The sequence below is a fragment of the Schistocerca piceifrons genome, chromosome 9, assembly GCF_021461385.2.
Source record: "Schistocerca piceifrons isolate TAMUIC-IGC-003096 chromosome 9, iqSchPice1.1, whole genome shotgun sequence".
In the NCBI taxonomy this organism is placed as follows: domain Eukaryota; kingdom Metazoa; phylum Arthropoda; class Insecta; order Orthoptera; family Acrididae; genus Schistocerca; species Schistocerca piceifrons.
Genome location: NC_060146.1, coordinates 221,479,224 through 221,494,926, shown reverse-complemented (window position 1 = coordinate 221,494,926; position 15,703 = coordinate 221,479,224). Strand labels below are relative to the sequence as shown.

Below are 15,703 nucleotides of genomic sequence, written 5' to 3'. Positions count from 1 at the left end.
AACTTCCAAACAATAAATAGCTTGCTATTCTCGCAATTAGGTTTCCCACAATGAAAATAAACTGCACAGTTAATTAAATTTCAGTTCAGCAGCGCAAAGCGACGCAATCATTAAAACATCTTCAAAATTTGACTCAAAAACAGAATAAATGTATTTCATGAATATTCAGAATCTGTAAGTATACTTGTTGAAAAACTCGGTAACAATTTGCATAAAACAAATTTTATTTCGTCACCGGTTTGAGGCACCTTGTGCTCTTCTTCAGGAGATTAGAATTATCTTTTTACTTAGTGACAAAACTAAGCAGATGCATGTAACGCAGTACTGCAGTCCTTGTTAGCGATTCATTTCTTATTAAATTTAACGTGGTCTGAAATCTTGATCTTCTTCAGTTTTTTCTGTAAATGTAGATGAACCTTTGCGACTAGGTTGACGTTGACTTTGACTTTGTTATGTTACCCATTCTCAGGAACTGTAACGTAATTGTCGTGTATTGTTCCAGACATCATCATACTCCACGAGCCATATGTTCCCTCACTATCTTTTAAATGTTGCAGTTAATTGAAGCTCCAGTTCATTAAATTAGAATAAGAGGCTTAGCCTAGTGCACCATAATCACGGGTAATGTGACACTTTTTTCCTTAATGCAGATTAGTTGTATAGAGGATTTGGATAGACCTTATTACTCCCAACTCTTTTGGCTTCAAATTCCAGTTTTCTAACATAGTCTCGATTCAATGCGACGGTCTTACACCACGTTTGTGAGAGGTCCTGTATGCTTCTGATCGTCGTCGGAACAGTCCATTGAAAACAATAGCCTTTTCAGACTCCCAGAAGACCGTCGGCATTGATTTACCGGCTCAGGATGCGACTTTGAATGTGCGTTTTTTTTTCTTTTTTCCAGAAGAGAGATGGTGCGTAAAACTCGATGGATTTCCGTTTTGTTTCCAGTTGGAAGTTATGAACTCATGTTCCATTGCCTGTGACGATGTTCGACAGATAGATCAGCCTCGTAACACGGAAGCAATTCCCCACAGATGGCTCTTCGTTGGTCTTCATGGTCTCCCGTTTGGCGGCGAGGAACCCAACGGCACACAGCTATGGGAATCCCAGCAGAGTTGGTTGTTTGAGATGCGCCGATCACTTGGAGTGAGTGTGTCCGCACGTTCCAACGCTGCAGGAGTCGCAGCCGTGTGCGGCCGGGCGGCACGCCGGACATGAAACAGGTGGGCGCGACCTTGCTGCCACGATGACAGACGCCTTGCCCAACGACTCAATGCACTTTTGTTCACTGTCGGGTCTGCTCCCACATTCTACAAACGCCTGTACTTTTCCGCCAAAAGTGACTCAACGACGGCTCTACTTGGAACACACCGTTACAGACGACATTTTGAAGGCCACGTACAGCGTCGCCACATATCGGAACTCCGTGGGACTACAGAGACTGAAGCGGCAATATTACACCATGTCCCACAACAAATTCCGCATTTTTTCAACCGAAACTGGCGAAGAAAACAATATGTTGCATTACTTGTTAAACGTCCCTTCTGAATCAGAGCAACCTTTTAAGAATGAGAACGCAAGACCACCGTTACCAACATTACCTTTTGTTTCACGTCAGCAACAGTGCCCTCCGACGTTCTGCAGGTGCCACAATATTGTACACGTGGTTGCTCACGTGGCACTGGGCGTGCACTTCCTTCTCCTCCAGCTCTTGCGGGTAATGCATGTCGCAGTAATTTTTTCTGCAACATATTTCCACATAAATTACCATAAAATGGCTGCTCTACTTGTGATTGTGTTCAAATGGCTCTGAGCACTATGGGACTCAACTGCTGTGGTCATAAGTCCCCCAGAACTTAGAACTGTTTAAACCTAACTAACCTAAGGACAGCACACAACACCCAGCCATCACGAGGCAGAGAAAATCCCTGACCCCGCCGGGAATCGAACCCGGGAACCCGGGCGTGGGAAGCGAGAACGCTACCGCACGACCACGAGATGCGGCCTGTGATTGTGTCTGGCCTCTGAGCAGTACTGGTAAATTCATAATCCTGTGTTACAGATTAACACTAGAATTAAAATTGCGTACTGACAATAGTGGTGGTCACACCGTTCCATAGTGCTCCGTCTATAGCGACGTAGACGACTTTCCCGTAGACAGACCTGTACCCAAATACTGGAAAGTTGCACGAAACGGGAGTAATCCGCTGAATTGCAAACTCGCATCACTAACGCCCATTTGCAGTAATATTTTGGAACATGCATTGTGCTCTGACATCATGAGTCACCTCGAAGAAAATGAGTTATTGACAAATAGCCAACATGGATTCAGAAAACATCGTTCTTGTGGAACACGACTAGCGCTTTAGTCTCTCGAAGTAATTAGTACTATCGACAGGGGACGTGAAATTGATTGCATGTTTTTAGAATTCCAGAAGGCTTTACACTGTTCGCCACAAGTGAATTCTAATTAAATTATACGCATGTGGAGTATCGTCTCACTTGTGTTACTGGATTCGTGATTTCCTGTCGGAAAGGTCAGAGGTCTTAATAATTGATAGAAAGACATGGAGTAAAACAGAATTAATGCCTGCCGTTTCCAAAGGTAGTGTTATAGGTGTTCTTGTTCCTGACCTACATAAACGATTTAGGAGACAGTCTGAGCAGCCCTCTTAGATTTTTTGCACATGATGCTGTGATTCACCGTCGTGTAAAATCATCAGATGATGAAAACTAATTGCATCATGATTTAGACAAGATGTTAGTATAGAGTGAAACGTGACAATTAATTCTAAATAACGAAAAGCGTCAAGTCATTCATATGAGTACTAAAAGAAAGCCGTTAAATTTCGGTAATACGACAAATCACACAAATCTAAAGGCTCTAAATGCATCTAAATACCTAGGAATTACAGCTGCAAATAACTCAAACTGGAACGATGACAGGGGTAATGTTGTGGGGAAAGCCAGAAGACGTAGGAAATGAAACAGTGCTACTGAAGAGACTGCTTAGTCTACGCTTGTCCGCCCTCTTCTGGAATACTGCCGCGCAGTGTGGGATCCGGATCAGATAAGATTGACGGAGGACATCGAAAAAGTTCAAAGAAAGGCTGCCCGCTTTCTATTGTCGGGAAATAGGGGAAAGAGTACAACGGATATGGTAAGCGAAATGGGTTGACTATCACTGAAATAAAGACTTTTTCGTTGCGGTAGGATCTTCTCATGTAATTTCAATCAACAGCTTTGTGGTCCGAGTGTGAAAATATCTTGTTGGTGCCCGCCTACATTGAGAGAAATGATCTTAAAAAGAAAATAAGAGAAACCAGAGCTCGCGCGGAAAGATTTAAGTGTTCGTTTTTTTCCGTACTGCTCACCGGTGTGGGATCCGTACCAGATGGGGTTTATAGAAGAGATAGAGAAGAGCCAACGGAGAGCAGCGCGCTTCGTTACAGGATCATTTAGGAATTGCGAAAGCGTTACGGAGATGATCAACTCCAGTGGAAGACTGTGCAGGAGAGACGCTCAGTAGCTCGGTACGGGCTTTTGATGATGTTCCGAGAACATACCTTCACCGAGGAGTCAAGCAGTATATTGCTCCCTCCTACGTATGTCTCGCGAAGAGACCATGAGGATAAAATCAGGGAGATTAGAGTCCACAGAGAGGCATACGACAATCTTTCTTTCCACTATCAATACGAGACTAGAATAGAAGGGAGAACCGATGGACGTACTCAAGGTACCCTCCGCCATACGCCGTCAGGTGGCTTGCGGACTATGGATGTCGATGTAGATATAAAGTGTAACGGTAGAGAAGTAGCTCGAAGGTGTTTCGATGAATCCTCTGCCAGGCACTTAATTGTGAATTGCAGAGTAATCATGTACATGTAAACTAAGCGTTAATCTTCTCTTCTACTGGTGAAAGGCTGAAATCAGTTTTCGACCAGATGGCTTAACATGTAGTGACTGAGGAAACGTCGCTCTCCGCCAGTTTCCGCCTTTCTACTCGCTGCTTTACGGCGATAACTGCGGAGCTCCGTCTCCGGGCCTCTCAAGCGCGTAGCCCTAGGTCAGTAACTGCTGGAGAGGAGCTGAGTGAAGTGGGCCCCCGGGACTGACTGAGACACTTCCGCCACAAGTGGGGAGCGGCCCGCTAACTAAAACTGCCGCTGCCTCCGGGGCCGTTTAATTCTGAACTCCGCCGAGTGTTCCGGTAGCGGCGTCAACCAGGGCGTTAGCACAGCGGGCACGGGGTCACCCACTCAGCGCCTGCGTAACATCATCTCTGTGAGAGACCGGGTCGCGGCGGGTCAGGAGTCCGTACGTTAACAGAACGAACACCAGCGACACAGGCGTGAGAGTTTCAACTTCACTTTTCACCACTAGACACGTCACATTGTTATGTTTACTCGTATGAACTACAGCGTTTTTTTGACGTGCAAACGTCTGTTCGCTTGCCCTTCAAACAAAATACCATCAGATCTGAATAGCTAGTAACTGCCAGACTGACAATGGTTAAACGATGGCTGAGCGCACAAAGGACAGATCAGTCTCTGTTGATCCATTGTCGACGTGAGACAGCAGCTGGTAAAATACTTAACAAAAAATTCGCGAAAACAGCCGTGCACGTTGAGACGTTATTTTCGTAACAAGTTCGGGCAATTAAATATGTCATCTTCATATGCACCTCTAAAAAATGATCGATATCGACATACTAGGGCTATTTTTTTCTGTACATCTTGAACTCTCAGGTGCTCTCTTCGAAGACTTTACCGGAACTTAAGACTTGGATTCAGTCAAGTCTTCGAAGAAAGCACCTGAGAGTTCAAGATGTACAGAAATAGAGGGCATGTGATGTCATCGTACGGTTGCAGGCGCATGCGCTTAATTATTGCGAACTGTTGTCTCCGTTCTGGTCTTCTGTCCAAAGACGGCGTTGATGCAGCTCTCCATGCTCCTATCCTGCGCGAGCTTCTTCATCTCCGAATAACTAAAGCAATTCATGAATCCGCTTACTGAATTCATAGATCCCACCGCAAAGAAAACCGCCTTTATTTCAGTGACTGCCACCCCAACTCGCGTATCATATCTCTGACTCTCTCACCGCTATTGCGCGATAACACGAAACGAGCTGCCCTTCACTGCACTTGTTCGATGTCCTCCGTCAATCCTACCTGGTAAGGATCCCACACCGCGCAGCAATATTCCAGCAGAGCAGTGTAATGTAGGCTGTCTCTTTAGTGAGTTTGTCGCATCTTCCAAGTGTTCTGCCAACAAAGCGCAGTCTTTGTTTCGCCTTGCCCACAATATTATCTATATGGTCTTCCCAATTTGAGTTGCTTGTAATTGTAATCCCTAGGTATTTAGTCGAATTGACAGCCCTTAGATTTGTGCGATTTATCGTATACCCAAAATTTATCGGATTTCCTTTAGTACCCATGTGGATGACCTTGCACTTCTCTTTGTTTAGTGCCAATTGCCACTTTTGGCACTGTACAGAAATTCTCTCTACGTCATTCTGTAATTTTAATTGATCGTCTGATGATTTTACTAAACGGTAAATTACAACGTCACCTGCAAACAATCTAAGGGGGCTGCTCAGATTATTACCTAGATCATTTATGTAAATAAGGAACAGCAGAGGGCCTGTGACACTACCTTGCGGAACGCCAGATATCACTTCTGTTCTACTCGATGATTTGCCGTCTATCACTACGAACTGTGACCTCTCTGAGAGGAAATCACGAATCCAGTCACACAACTGAGACGATACTCCATATGCACGCAATCTGATTAATAGTCGCTTGTGAGGAACGGTATCAAAAGCCTTCTGTTAATCTAGGAATAAGGAATCGATCCGAGATCCCTTGTCGACGGCACGCGTTACTTCATGCGACTAAAGAGCTAGCTGCGTTGCACAAGAACGATATTTTCTGAATCCGTTTGGTTATATATCAATAAGTCATTTTCTTCAAGGTGATTGAATTAGAGTACAGATATGCTCCAAAATCCTACTGAAAATTGAGGTCAGTGATATGGGTCTGTAATTCAATAGGTTACTCCTATTTCCTTTCTTGAATATTGGTGTGACCTATGCTACTTTCCAGTCTTTAGGAACAGACCTTTCCCCAAGTGAGCTGTTGCTAAGAAAGGCGTTATTGTGTCTGCATACTCTGAGAGGAACCTGATTGGTATACCATCTGGACCGGAAGTCTTGCCTTTCTTAAGTGATTTGAATTGTTTCGCAACAGCTAAGATATCTACTTATATGTCACTCATGCTAACAGCTGTTCTGGTTTCGAATTCTGGAATATTTACTTCGTCTTCTTTCGTGAAGGAATTACCGAAAACTGTATTTAGTAACTCCCCTTTAGTGGCACCATCATCGGTAACATTTCCATCGCTATCGTGCAGTGACGGTATTGACTGTTTTTTCCAACTGGTGTACTACATACGACCATAATCTCTTTCGGTTTTCTACCATATTTTGAGACAATATTTCATTGTGGAAACTATTAAAAGCATCTCGCATTGACGTCCGCACTAAATTTCGAGCTTCCGCGAAACTTAGCCAGTCTTGGGGATTTAGCGTTCCTCTCACTTTGGTGTGTTTTTTTCATTCTTCTGTAACAGTGTTCTGACGCGTTTTGTGTACCATGGTGGATCAGTCCCGTCTCTTATTAACTTACGCGGTATGAATCTATCTATTTCTGTCGATACTGTATCTTTGAATTTGAGCCATATCCGGTCTACACTTGCATAATTAGCTTGGAAGGAATGGAGACTCTCTCTTAGGAAGGCATCAAGCGAATTTTTATCTTATGTTTTAAATAGATATGTTTTGTGTTTATTTTGAGTGGTTTTGGTTGATATGGTTTTAAGCTTCGCTACAATGACCTTGTCTTCACTAATCCCTGTATCCGTCATGACGCTCTCTGTTAGGTCAGGATTATTTGTGGCTAAGAGGTCAAGTGTGTTTTCGCAACCATTTACAATTCGTGTGGGCTCATGAACTAATTGTTCAAAGTAATTCTCAGAGAAAGCATTTAGTACAATTTCCGAAGATGTTTTCTGTCTACCACCGGCTTTCAACAAGTATTTTCGCCAACAAATCGAAGGTAGATTGAAGTCTCCACCAATTGCAACTGTATGAGTGGGGTACCTATCTGTAATGAGATTCGAGTTTTCTTTGAAGCATTCAGCTGTTATATCATCTGAGTCGGGGGATCGGTAGAAGGAGCCAATTATTATTTCGGTACGGCTGTTGAGTATAACCTCTACCTATAGTAATTCACAGAAACTATCTATTTCAACTTCACTACGAGATAAACTACTACCAACAGACACAAACACACCACCACCTACTATCCTTTCTGGTCGCGGTTTGCGCCTCTGTAAAAATTTCGGCCGAATTCATCTCCGGCTTTAGCCAGCTTTCTGTTCCTATAACGGCTTCAGCATCCGAGCTTTCTATCAGCGCTTGAAGCTCTGGTACTGCTAGGACAATTTACAACTACAATACCGACTGTTGCTTGGTCGATTCTCGTCGTTTCTGTGCCCTGTACCCTTTGAGACTGGAGCCCTTTTTTATTTTTCCCGAGGCTGCCTAACCTAAAATCCGCCAGTCCACGCCACACAGCCCCTGCTACCAGTGTAGCTGCCACCTGTGTGTAGTGGACACCTGACCTATTGAGCGGAATCCGAAACCCATCCACCCTATGGCGCAAGTCGGGGAATCTGCAGCCTACACGGCCGCAGAACCGTCTGAGCCTCTGATTCAGACCCCCCACTCGGCTCTGTACCAAAGGTCCGCAATCGGTCCTGTCGACGATGCTGCAGATGGTGAGCTCTGCCTTCATCTCGCTAACTAGACTGGCAGTCTTCACCAACCCAGATAGCGGCCGGAAACCAGGGAGAATCTCTTCCGATCCACAGCGACACACGTCATTAGTGCCTACATGAGCCACCACCTGCAGTTGGCTGCACCCTGTACCCTTTATGGCATCTGGAAGGACCCTTTCCACATATTGGATGGTTCCAATGGCTCTTGGCTCTCAGCACTACGGGGCTTAACATCTGAGGTCATCAGTCCCCCCATCTTTGATGATTCCCCCGATATGCACATTGGCTTTCCTTAGCTGTCGTATCCCTAAGGGGCTCCATCACCCGCCTAACATTGGAGCTCCCAATGACAAGCAATCCCACCCTCTGCGCTTGTCCTGACCTCTCAGGAAGACCGGCCACTGCCGCAACAGGCGAGGCCGCCTTTGCTGGCTCAGAAGTACTTTCAGCAGTGGGGGCAGGCAGCACCTCAAACCTGTTACGGAGGTGTAAGGGTGCAGCCTTGCGGCCAGCACCAACTTTCGCCTTCCGCCCAGGGATTCGTGACCTCGCCTCGGCTCGCCAATCACCGTCAGGCAAGTGTCGACCGTCAGGGACGTCCGAATCCGAGGGCGCAGTGGCATCAGAGATCCCAGGCGATGCTGCAGGTTCCAGAGGCGCCAAAGCGATCACCTCTGGGTGTCCCAGTGTCACCGCGGCCCAGGGCAACAGCCTCGAGCCTGTCGACCACGGCCAACACACCTTCCAGCTGTTTGCGGACGACGGCCAATTCCCCCTGAATCCGTACACAACAGGCACAGTCCCTATCCATCCCTAACATTTTTTTCCCTCTCTTTTTCTCTCACAAGGCGTTCAAAACAAACATGTGACTGACGACTACGCGAATTTACACTATTCAGGTACTACATCGCGATGCTACAACTCTCAAATACTACAATACGCCAGAAATTTGTGAATTAAACTATGCAACTGCCCAAAAACACGCAAATAAATTTAGAAATAAACTATGAAACATCTAAGTGAGGTAAGAGTACGACTTGCTGCTGGCTGCTGCTTATTCAACGGCGGCAGGAAGTTCACTACTTTACATTTCTCGTTTTCTAATCTAATTCCTTCAGCGTAACCTGATTTAATTCGACAGCATTCCATTATTATTGTTTCAGTGTTGCCGATATTCATCTTATACCCTTCTTTCAAGACGCTGTCCATTCTGTTCAACTGCTCTTCCAAGTCCTTTGCTGTCTCTCACAGTTACGTCACCTACAGACCTCAAAGATTTTATTGATTTCGCCCTGAACTTTTGTTTCTACTCCAATTTTTTCTTTGGATCCTGTACTGCACGGATTAAATAGCATCACTCTCTCACTTCGATCTCAAGAACTTCTTCTTTTCATGCCCTTATAATTGCCGTGTGGTTTGTGTACAACTTGTAAATAGCCTTTCGGTCCCTTTATTTTACCTCTGCTAAGTTCAGAACACGAATTATCATTGTGCGAAGTTATTAAATGGTAGCGTGGAAATACGTACTGCTAAGACATTAGGCTATCATTGCGAAGAGCTTGCGGAGCGCCGCGCGGGGTAGCCGCGTTGTCCAAGGCCCCTTGCCACGATTCGCGCGGCTGCTCCCCGCTGGAGGGTCGAGTCCTCCCTCGGGTATAGGTGTGTGTGATGTCCTTAGCGTAAGTTTAAGTTATATTAAGTAGTGTGTAAGCCTAAGGACCGATGACATACGCAGTTTGGTCCCTTAGGAACTAACCACCACTAGGTTGCGGAGCACAACGAGAACCCAAATTGAGAGAACAAAAACATCCTCTGGAATATGCGTAAACATCGGTCTTAAACTGAAAATTACAAAACCAACAAATATCTCGTATGGTTCGTAAATATGCTCGGAATCATAGAAAACGCGAGTAAGGGGAAAGCTCGCGTCTAAACAAAGGAATTCAAAAAGCCTAAAAAGTGCAGTGCTGAGCGGATGAGAGAGCTTCCGCGGCGTCGAAAAGGAAATGGAAAAAGGCGAAAATCGATCAAGTAGCTGCACCACCTGTCACAGAGCGGTGAACGACGTTTAAAAGTCTGCGGATCGTGTGCAGGCGTCGATGGCAGGCAATACAGGATACGGTGATCATAAAGACGTAGATGGAAGCGTGACAGCGCGAGGCGAGTCTGTATCACGACCACCTATTATCGTCGTGTTTACTGTCGATGCTGGCACGTCGGACATCGATACCCGTACTCCGATATAGTTAAGAAAAACACCTTTTTTTGGGTTTTCCGAGGAACTGCACATGAACTATTGATGCCTCCGTAAGTCCCATCAACCCCATCGTCGACGACATCAAATGCAAAAAGAACGAGGTGATTTGGTTCTTTTGCCTAAGTAGGAGGAAGTGTGTGATACTCATACTTTGCGCCTGTACTGCAGGACAGCGGCAGTAAGACGATCCTTCTGTTGGATGTACAAATAAAATATGGCGTTTCAGTCTTCGATCGCTATTCTTTATTTTCAATTACCAGTTTCGGGCTAGCTGCCCATCTTCAGATCTGTTAGAGAAAGTTAAAAATATAATTAATAAGAGAGATAGAGTTAGTGAGAGAAATATCTTAGTTTACAAAAAGAAATTTTGGAACGTATTAAATGCCAACATACCATATATTTCAGTTACAGAGTAACTTGTCCGTACAGAACAATGTGTTCGCTGTCATAAGTAAAGTAAATTTTAATCTGTTAAAACCTTATATCGCAGTTTTTAAGAGTAACCTGATTGGTAACAGTAAAAAGTGCCCTCTACCTATAACAATTGTGCATCTGTTATTATTTCACCGTATATATTAATGGCGAATATTCTTTTTAATAAAACAATTTTTAAAGTAATACCATGATGTACAAATGGTCCCTGGACCAAGGGCTGTGCGATAGACTGGACCCTACTTTTTCATCACCAACAGAAACAAAGGTATGAGTACCGGAAAATCCCGTATTTATCCGCAGATTTTTGGAACATTAAATGGCGGAAAAGAAATCGCAACACGAAGGAGGAGTTGTGCGACATACACGGTTGACGGACTTGTTTCCACTTTCGCAAGATGTTGTTTGTTCAAATTTCTTGCCACCTGCATAAGAGTGGCGCTAGTAACACCGCTGTGAGGACGCAAATCGGGTTGGATTTAAACACACGCTGTAATGGCCGTGACCGTTAGTTACCCTCGAGATTGAACGTGGAGGGTTTGTTGGCCTGGAATGTCTTTAAGGCGACAAAGGCGCCATTATCAACATCTCAGTGAGTTTGAAGGAGGTCGTGTAATAGGGCTACGAAAAGCTGGCTGCTCATTCTCCGATACTGCAGAAACACTTCTTGGCAGGAACGTATCCACTGTACATGACTGCTGGCAACGGCGGCCTCGAGAACGCACGGTTACAAGAAGACCGGGCTGCGGACGGCCACGTGGCACAACCGAGGGGGAAGACCATCGTGTTCCGCGTATGGTTGGGGAGCATCGTACTGCATCCGCAGCAGCAATTTTAGCATCAGTTGACGCAACGAAATGTTACAAATCGATTACTTCAAGGACAGCTCCGAGCCAGACTTGCTGTAGCGTGCATTCCACTAAAGCCAAAACACCACCATTTGCGACTTCACTTACGTCAAGCGAGAGCTTATGGGGCCAGTGATGGCCGTGTGTCGGTTAGGGCCAGTTGAAGGCCTCCAACCGACCTGTCTGCATGCTACGCGCACTGGTCCTACACCTGGAGTTATGGTCTGGGCTGAGAGATCGTATGTCAGCCGGATCACTCTCGTGGTCAACCCACACACCCTGACTGCAAATATGTACACAATCTGGTCATTCGACTTATTGGACAACTACTCATGAACTGCATTGCATGGAGTGTTTTCCAACAGGATAACGCTCTCCGACACACTGCTATTGTAGCCAAACAAACTCTATAAACCGTCGGCACGTTGCGCTGGCCTGCTCGACCACGAGACCTGTCTTCGGTCAAGCACATACATACATCATCGAACGACAACTCGGTCATCCACAGACAGCATTAACCGTCCCTGTATTCACTGAGCAAGTGCAACATGCATGGAATTCCATCACACAAACTGACATCCACCACTTGTACAACACAATACTGGCGGTTACACCGGTTATTAATGTACTAGCATTTCACATGTGCAAAGACTAACCTAGCGCTTACATTAACCTGCGATCTTTCAATATTAATCACATACATATCTCAACTAGAGAAATGTATTCCCGAAGTTATATTACCCTAGGTTAATCATTTTTTGGTGCTGCGATGTTTGTTTCCTTCTGTATGCATAGCATTGCCGTATGGATCTGCTTGTAACACGGCCGTTTTTTTTTTTTTTTTTAATGCCACCAGCGTGCGTTGCAAGGCAAAATATTTTTGCGCACTAGTTGCGATACTGTATATCGTCTGCGATCAATCACTGACATGATCGAGACGCTCGACATTCACCCGACCCCAATCCTCACTGCGAGCGCTAGAGAGCACTGAAAGCTGTTTTTCATCGATAATTCACGTACCCTTTACACAATATGACAATCGCATAAGCGCGAGTGTTTTTGTATCGCAGCAGCTCACAGAATACAATCTCTTAATGAGAATGTTGAGATGGTGTACTGCAGTTGTGAGTGGGAAGTTGGGACACCGCCTTCTCTTCGCAAAGATATAGAGATCAAATTCTCATCACTGAAGCCTTTTCGACACAGGTTGTGAACTAGCATGGGTCTCAGCCTATCCAAGAGTTTGGCCGTGTTTTTTCTTTGAACATTTGGCATACGAAATGTCTCCAATCCTTTTTCGTTAACTCCAGTCACCTCACTTTCTCACAGTGCGGTTTCAGAAATAAAACAGTTCCTTCCTTACCAGCCATGGCTCTAAAAATGCCGAAGTACTGATTTTTCAGGCAGAATATTTGTTCTGTCGACAGACGTCCGTAGTAGGAGACCGGCCCGACACCGAGACGACGCTTCCGTTTATACGAGTACCTGAGGTGAAAAGAAAGGTTGCCACATCAATTACAGGAAATTTTCTCTAGTGTATTACGTAACTATTGTCATCGTAAATGCGTCGGAAATGAGATACTGTCAAAAAACTGTTTTTGGGTCCCACTTTTTCCAACACAGCGGCAAGAGTGACAAAAAAAGGAAGTGGGAAAGTGAATATTCGAAAAGAGCACGTTCAAATCTATAAAAATACCAATTTTCAAAACTCCTTGTAAACTTTCCAGGTAACCGCCGTTTTGAGCACCAAAGCCTAAAGCTGTAATTGGTCTTCAGTCTTGATAGTATTTGATAAAAAAAGACTTGTCTCTTGCCATTGAATGATTGTTTCTCTGTACTAATACTTTCTAAATTTTCGTATTTTAATGTCAGTTACTGGATAATTTTTCTTCAGTTCCTCTTCTCGGGTAAATTTTCATCAGTTTTGTCTTCTTGGGTAATTTTTGTGCCTGGGTAATTTTTGTGCCTGGGTAATTTTTGTGCCTGGGTAATTTTTGTGCCTGGGTAATTTTTGTGCCTGGGTAATTTTTGTGCCTGGGTAATTTTTGTGCCTGGGTAATTTTTGTGCCTGGGTAATTTTTGTGCCTGGGTAATTTTATTGTTCAGTAATTATTTATATCTGGATAATGATTTGATACTCGATAATGATTTTATCGTAGGTAATGAGATTTGATCCTGGGTAATTATTTCATTTGATTACTTTGGAGGTAAAGGAACGTCAGCCGCTGGAGGTTAAGTGTGTGGGTGGCTCCACCTTCCACACCCGTCGGACGGACGCGACCGGAGCTGAAACAATTCTCTCTGGTTGGGCCGGTCCGCGCAAGACTGGCCCAGCAGGGCTTTATTGTCTGAGGTGGGGGTGGGGCGCCTACATCACCCCCACCCCGCAGCGCGTCCATACGTCTTCCCAGGGTGGAACCGCCATCCGTTTCCCATCGGACGGAGCCGAATATCTCCGCACTAAATCACAGGCCGGTCTCCGCCTGCGTCGAGACGCCGTCCCTTCCCTTCCAGCCGTCTGCACAGAGCTTCAAGAAAGCCGGCGTCTCATACATACGGCGCCGTAGCCAGGTCAGTTTCGGAACTGTGATCAGTAAACTCGTGAAAGAAAACTTTCAGGTTTGTCGATGGCGCTACAATTACCACGCAGAGGTAGAAAGATAAACAATGTTAACACGAGTCTATAAGACAAGCAACACAAATAAAACAAGGCTAGTGGAAATTTGTCAAATCAGGTGATGCCAAACCAAGTAGGTTAGGAAATGAGGCGATGAAAGTAACGGCAGAATATCTGACGGTTGCAGACGTACGGCAATCGTAAAATGCAGACAGGCTTTAGCGCGGAAAAGTTTACTAAATAGAGGAATTTGCCAACACTGAATACAAATATAAGTGACTGGCGACTCCATGGAGTGCTGTGTGCACCACGACCATATATGTTATATTAAAAGGAAGGTCAGTGTTGGTCGTAATATTGATGTTTTATTGATAGCAGAATCGATTTTCGATCACATAGTGATCATCTTCGGTACTGTACACATTAAACTCAGACACTGGTATCAAAGTTATCAATAACCAAAACTGAGAAGCGATCACGATAACACAATGTTTTTACACAATTATTTCCCTCCCATCCAGGTATGAAATTAATTATCCACCTAGAATACAATCTCTCTGCCTGTGCAGAATTCAGGCAGTCGCCAACTCTGAAAATTCTTAAAATAGTCAAAGGCACAATCGTACGCCGCAGGGAAGCCGTCTTAGGTGCTATGACGTACTCACCCTGCAGCATGGGAATCAGTGTCCAAATTGTGTATTAATTTCGAAAAAAGCGCAAAAATTAATCTCTCAGAATAGAGCATAATCGACCGCGTTGCAGCCTCTACTGGTTTCTCTAGACACAGTTACCTACGAGGTACGACACGCGAAATAATGTTCCGAGCCACAAACAAGGGAGAAGTTAAAATAACCAGAGAGTTTGAATGTACCTTCCCCATTCATGAAATTATAATATTCCATAAACGATTTTACTAGCTACATTTCAGCAGACATATCGTCTTGTACGAGATGAAACGTTATCGTAATATGTCAAATTACATTCGATATTCAAAATGGCAGCTTACAACAATGCCGCTAATTACAACTCCACTCCGATCCTACTGTCTGCAATTCTAAATGAGAAGTAAGGGTTTGCTCCCAGTCGTAAGGAATCTTTGAGCCACATAAATCACTTGCTCGGTTACCTTTCAACGTTTGTGCTACATGTGAAAAAAAAAAAATTGGTGCTAGAGAGGGACATTACATATGCACAGCGTCTGCACTTTACAGTGCATTCACCACCTTCGAGAAACAGATGTAGACAATTGGCATCTTGCCGTTGGCTGCTTGCAAATCGCTCCCTAAACCTGCTTATACCGCTTATCGATATTGCACATCGGTGGTCCGACGAAAATCCACATGCCTTTGTGGAGTTCTGTTTGCGAGAACGCAAATCTGCGTTATGCCTGTTGTGTTACCGCATTGTGTTCAGGATCTCTGTTATCTAGTTTTCGTCAAAACTCACTTCCAGAATAATTGGAAGATGTTTCTTTACCTACAGGCATGGCTATATACTTCCATCATGACGGGGCACCTGCATATTCTACTCGTCAGGTGACACATCATTTAAACATTACATTCGCGAGAGGGTGAATTGGCAGAAATGAACACGTTTCTAACCCACTAACGTCTTCGAGTTTACCCTTCGAGATTTTTTCCTTAGGCGGTGATTGAAATGCGAAATCTACAACGAAAAAGTAAACACAAGAGAGGAATTGATCGCCCC

The 15,703-nt window shown here is 44.6% G+C and overlaps 1 protein-coding gene across 1 annotated transcript in view; it reads right to left on the bottom strand.

Annotated features, from left to right (window-relative positions):
- Nucleotides 1-1,612: 1,612 nt before the first annotated feature.
- The window catches only part of LOC124716882 (myb-like protein X), a 71,703-nt gene continuing 57,612 nt past the window's right edge, over nt 1,613-15,703 (bottom strand). The window contains exon 5 of the mRNA XM_047243435.1: nt 1,613-1,745. Within this exon, the coding sequence (XP_047099391.1) occupies nt 1,613-1,745 (133 nt within the window). The remainder of the gene's footprint in view (nt 1,746-15,703) is intronic.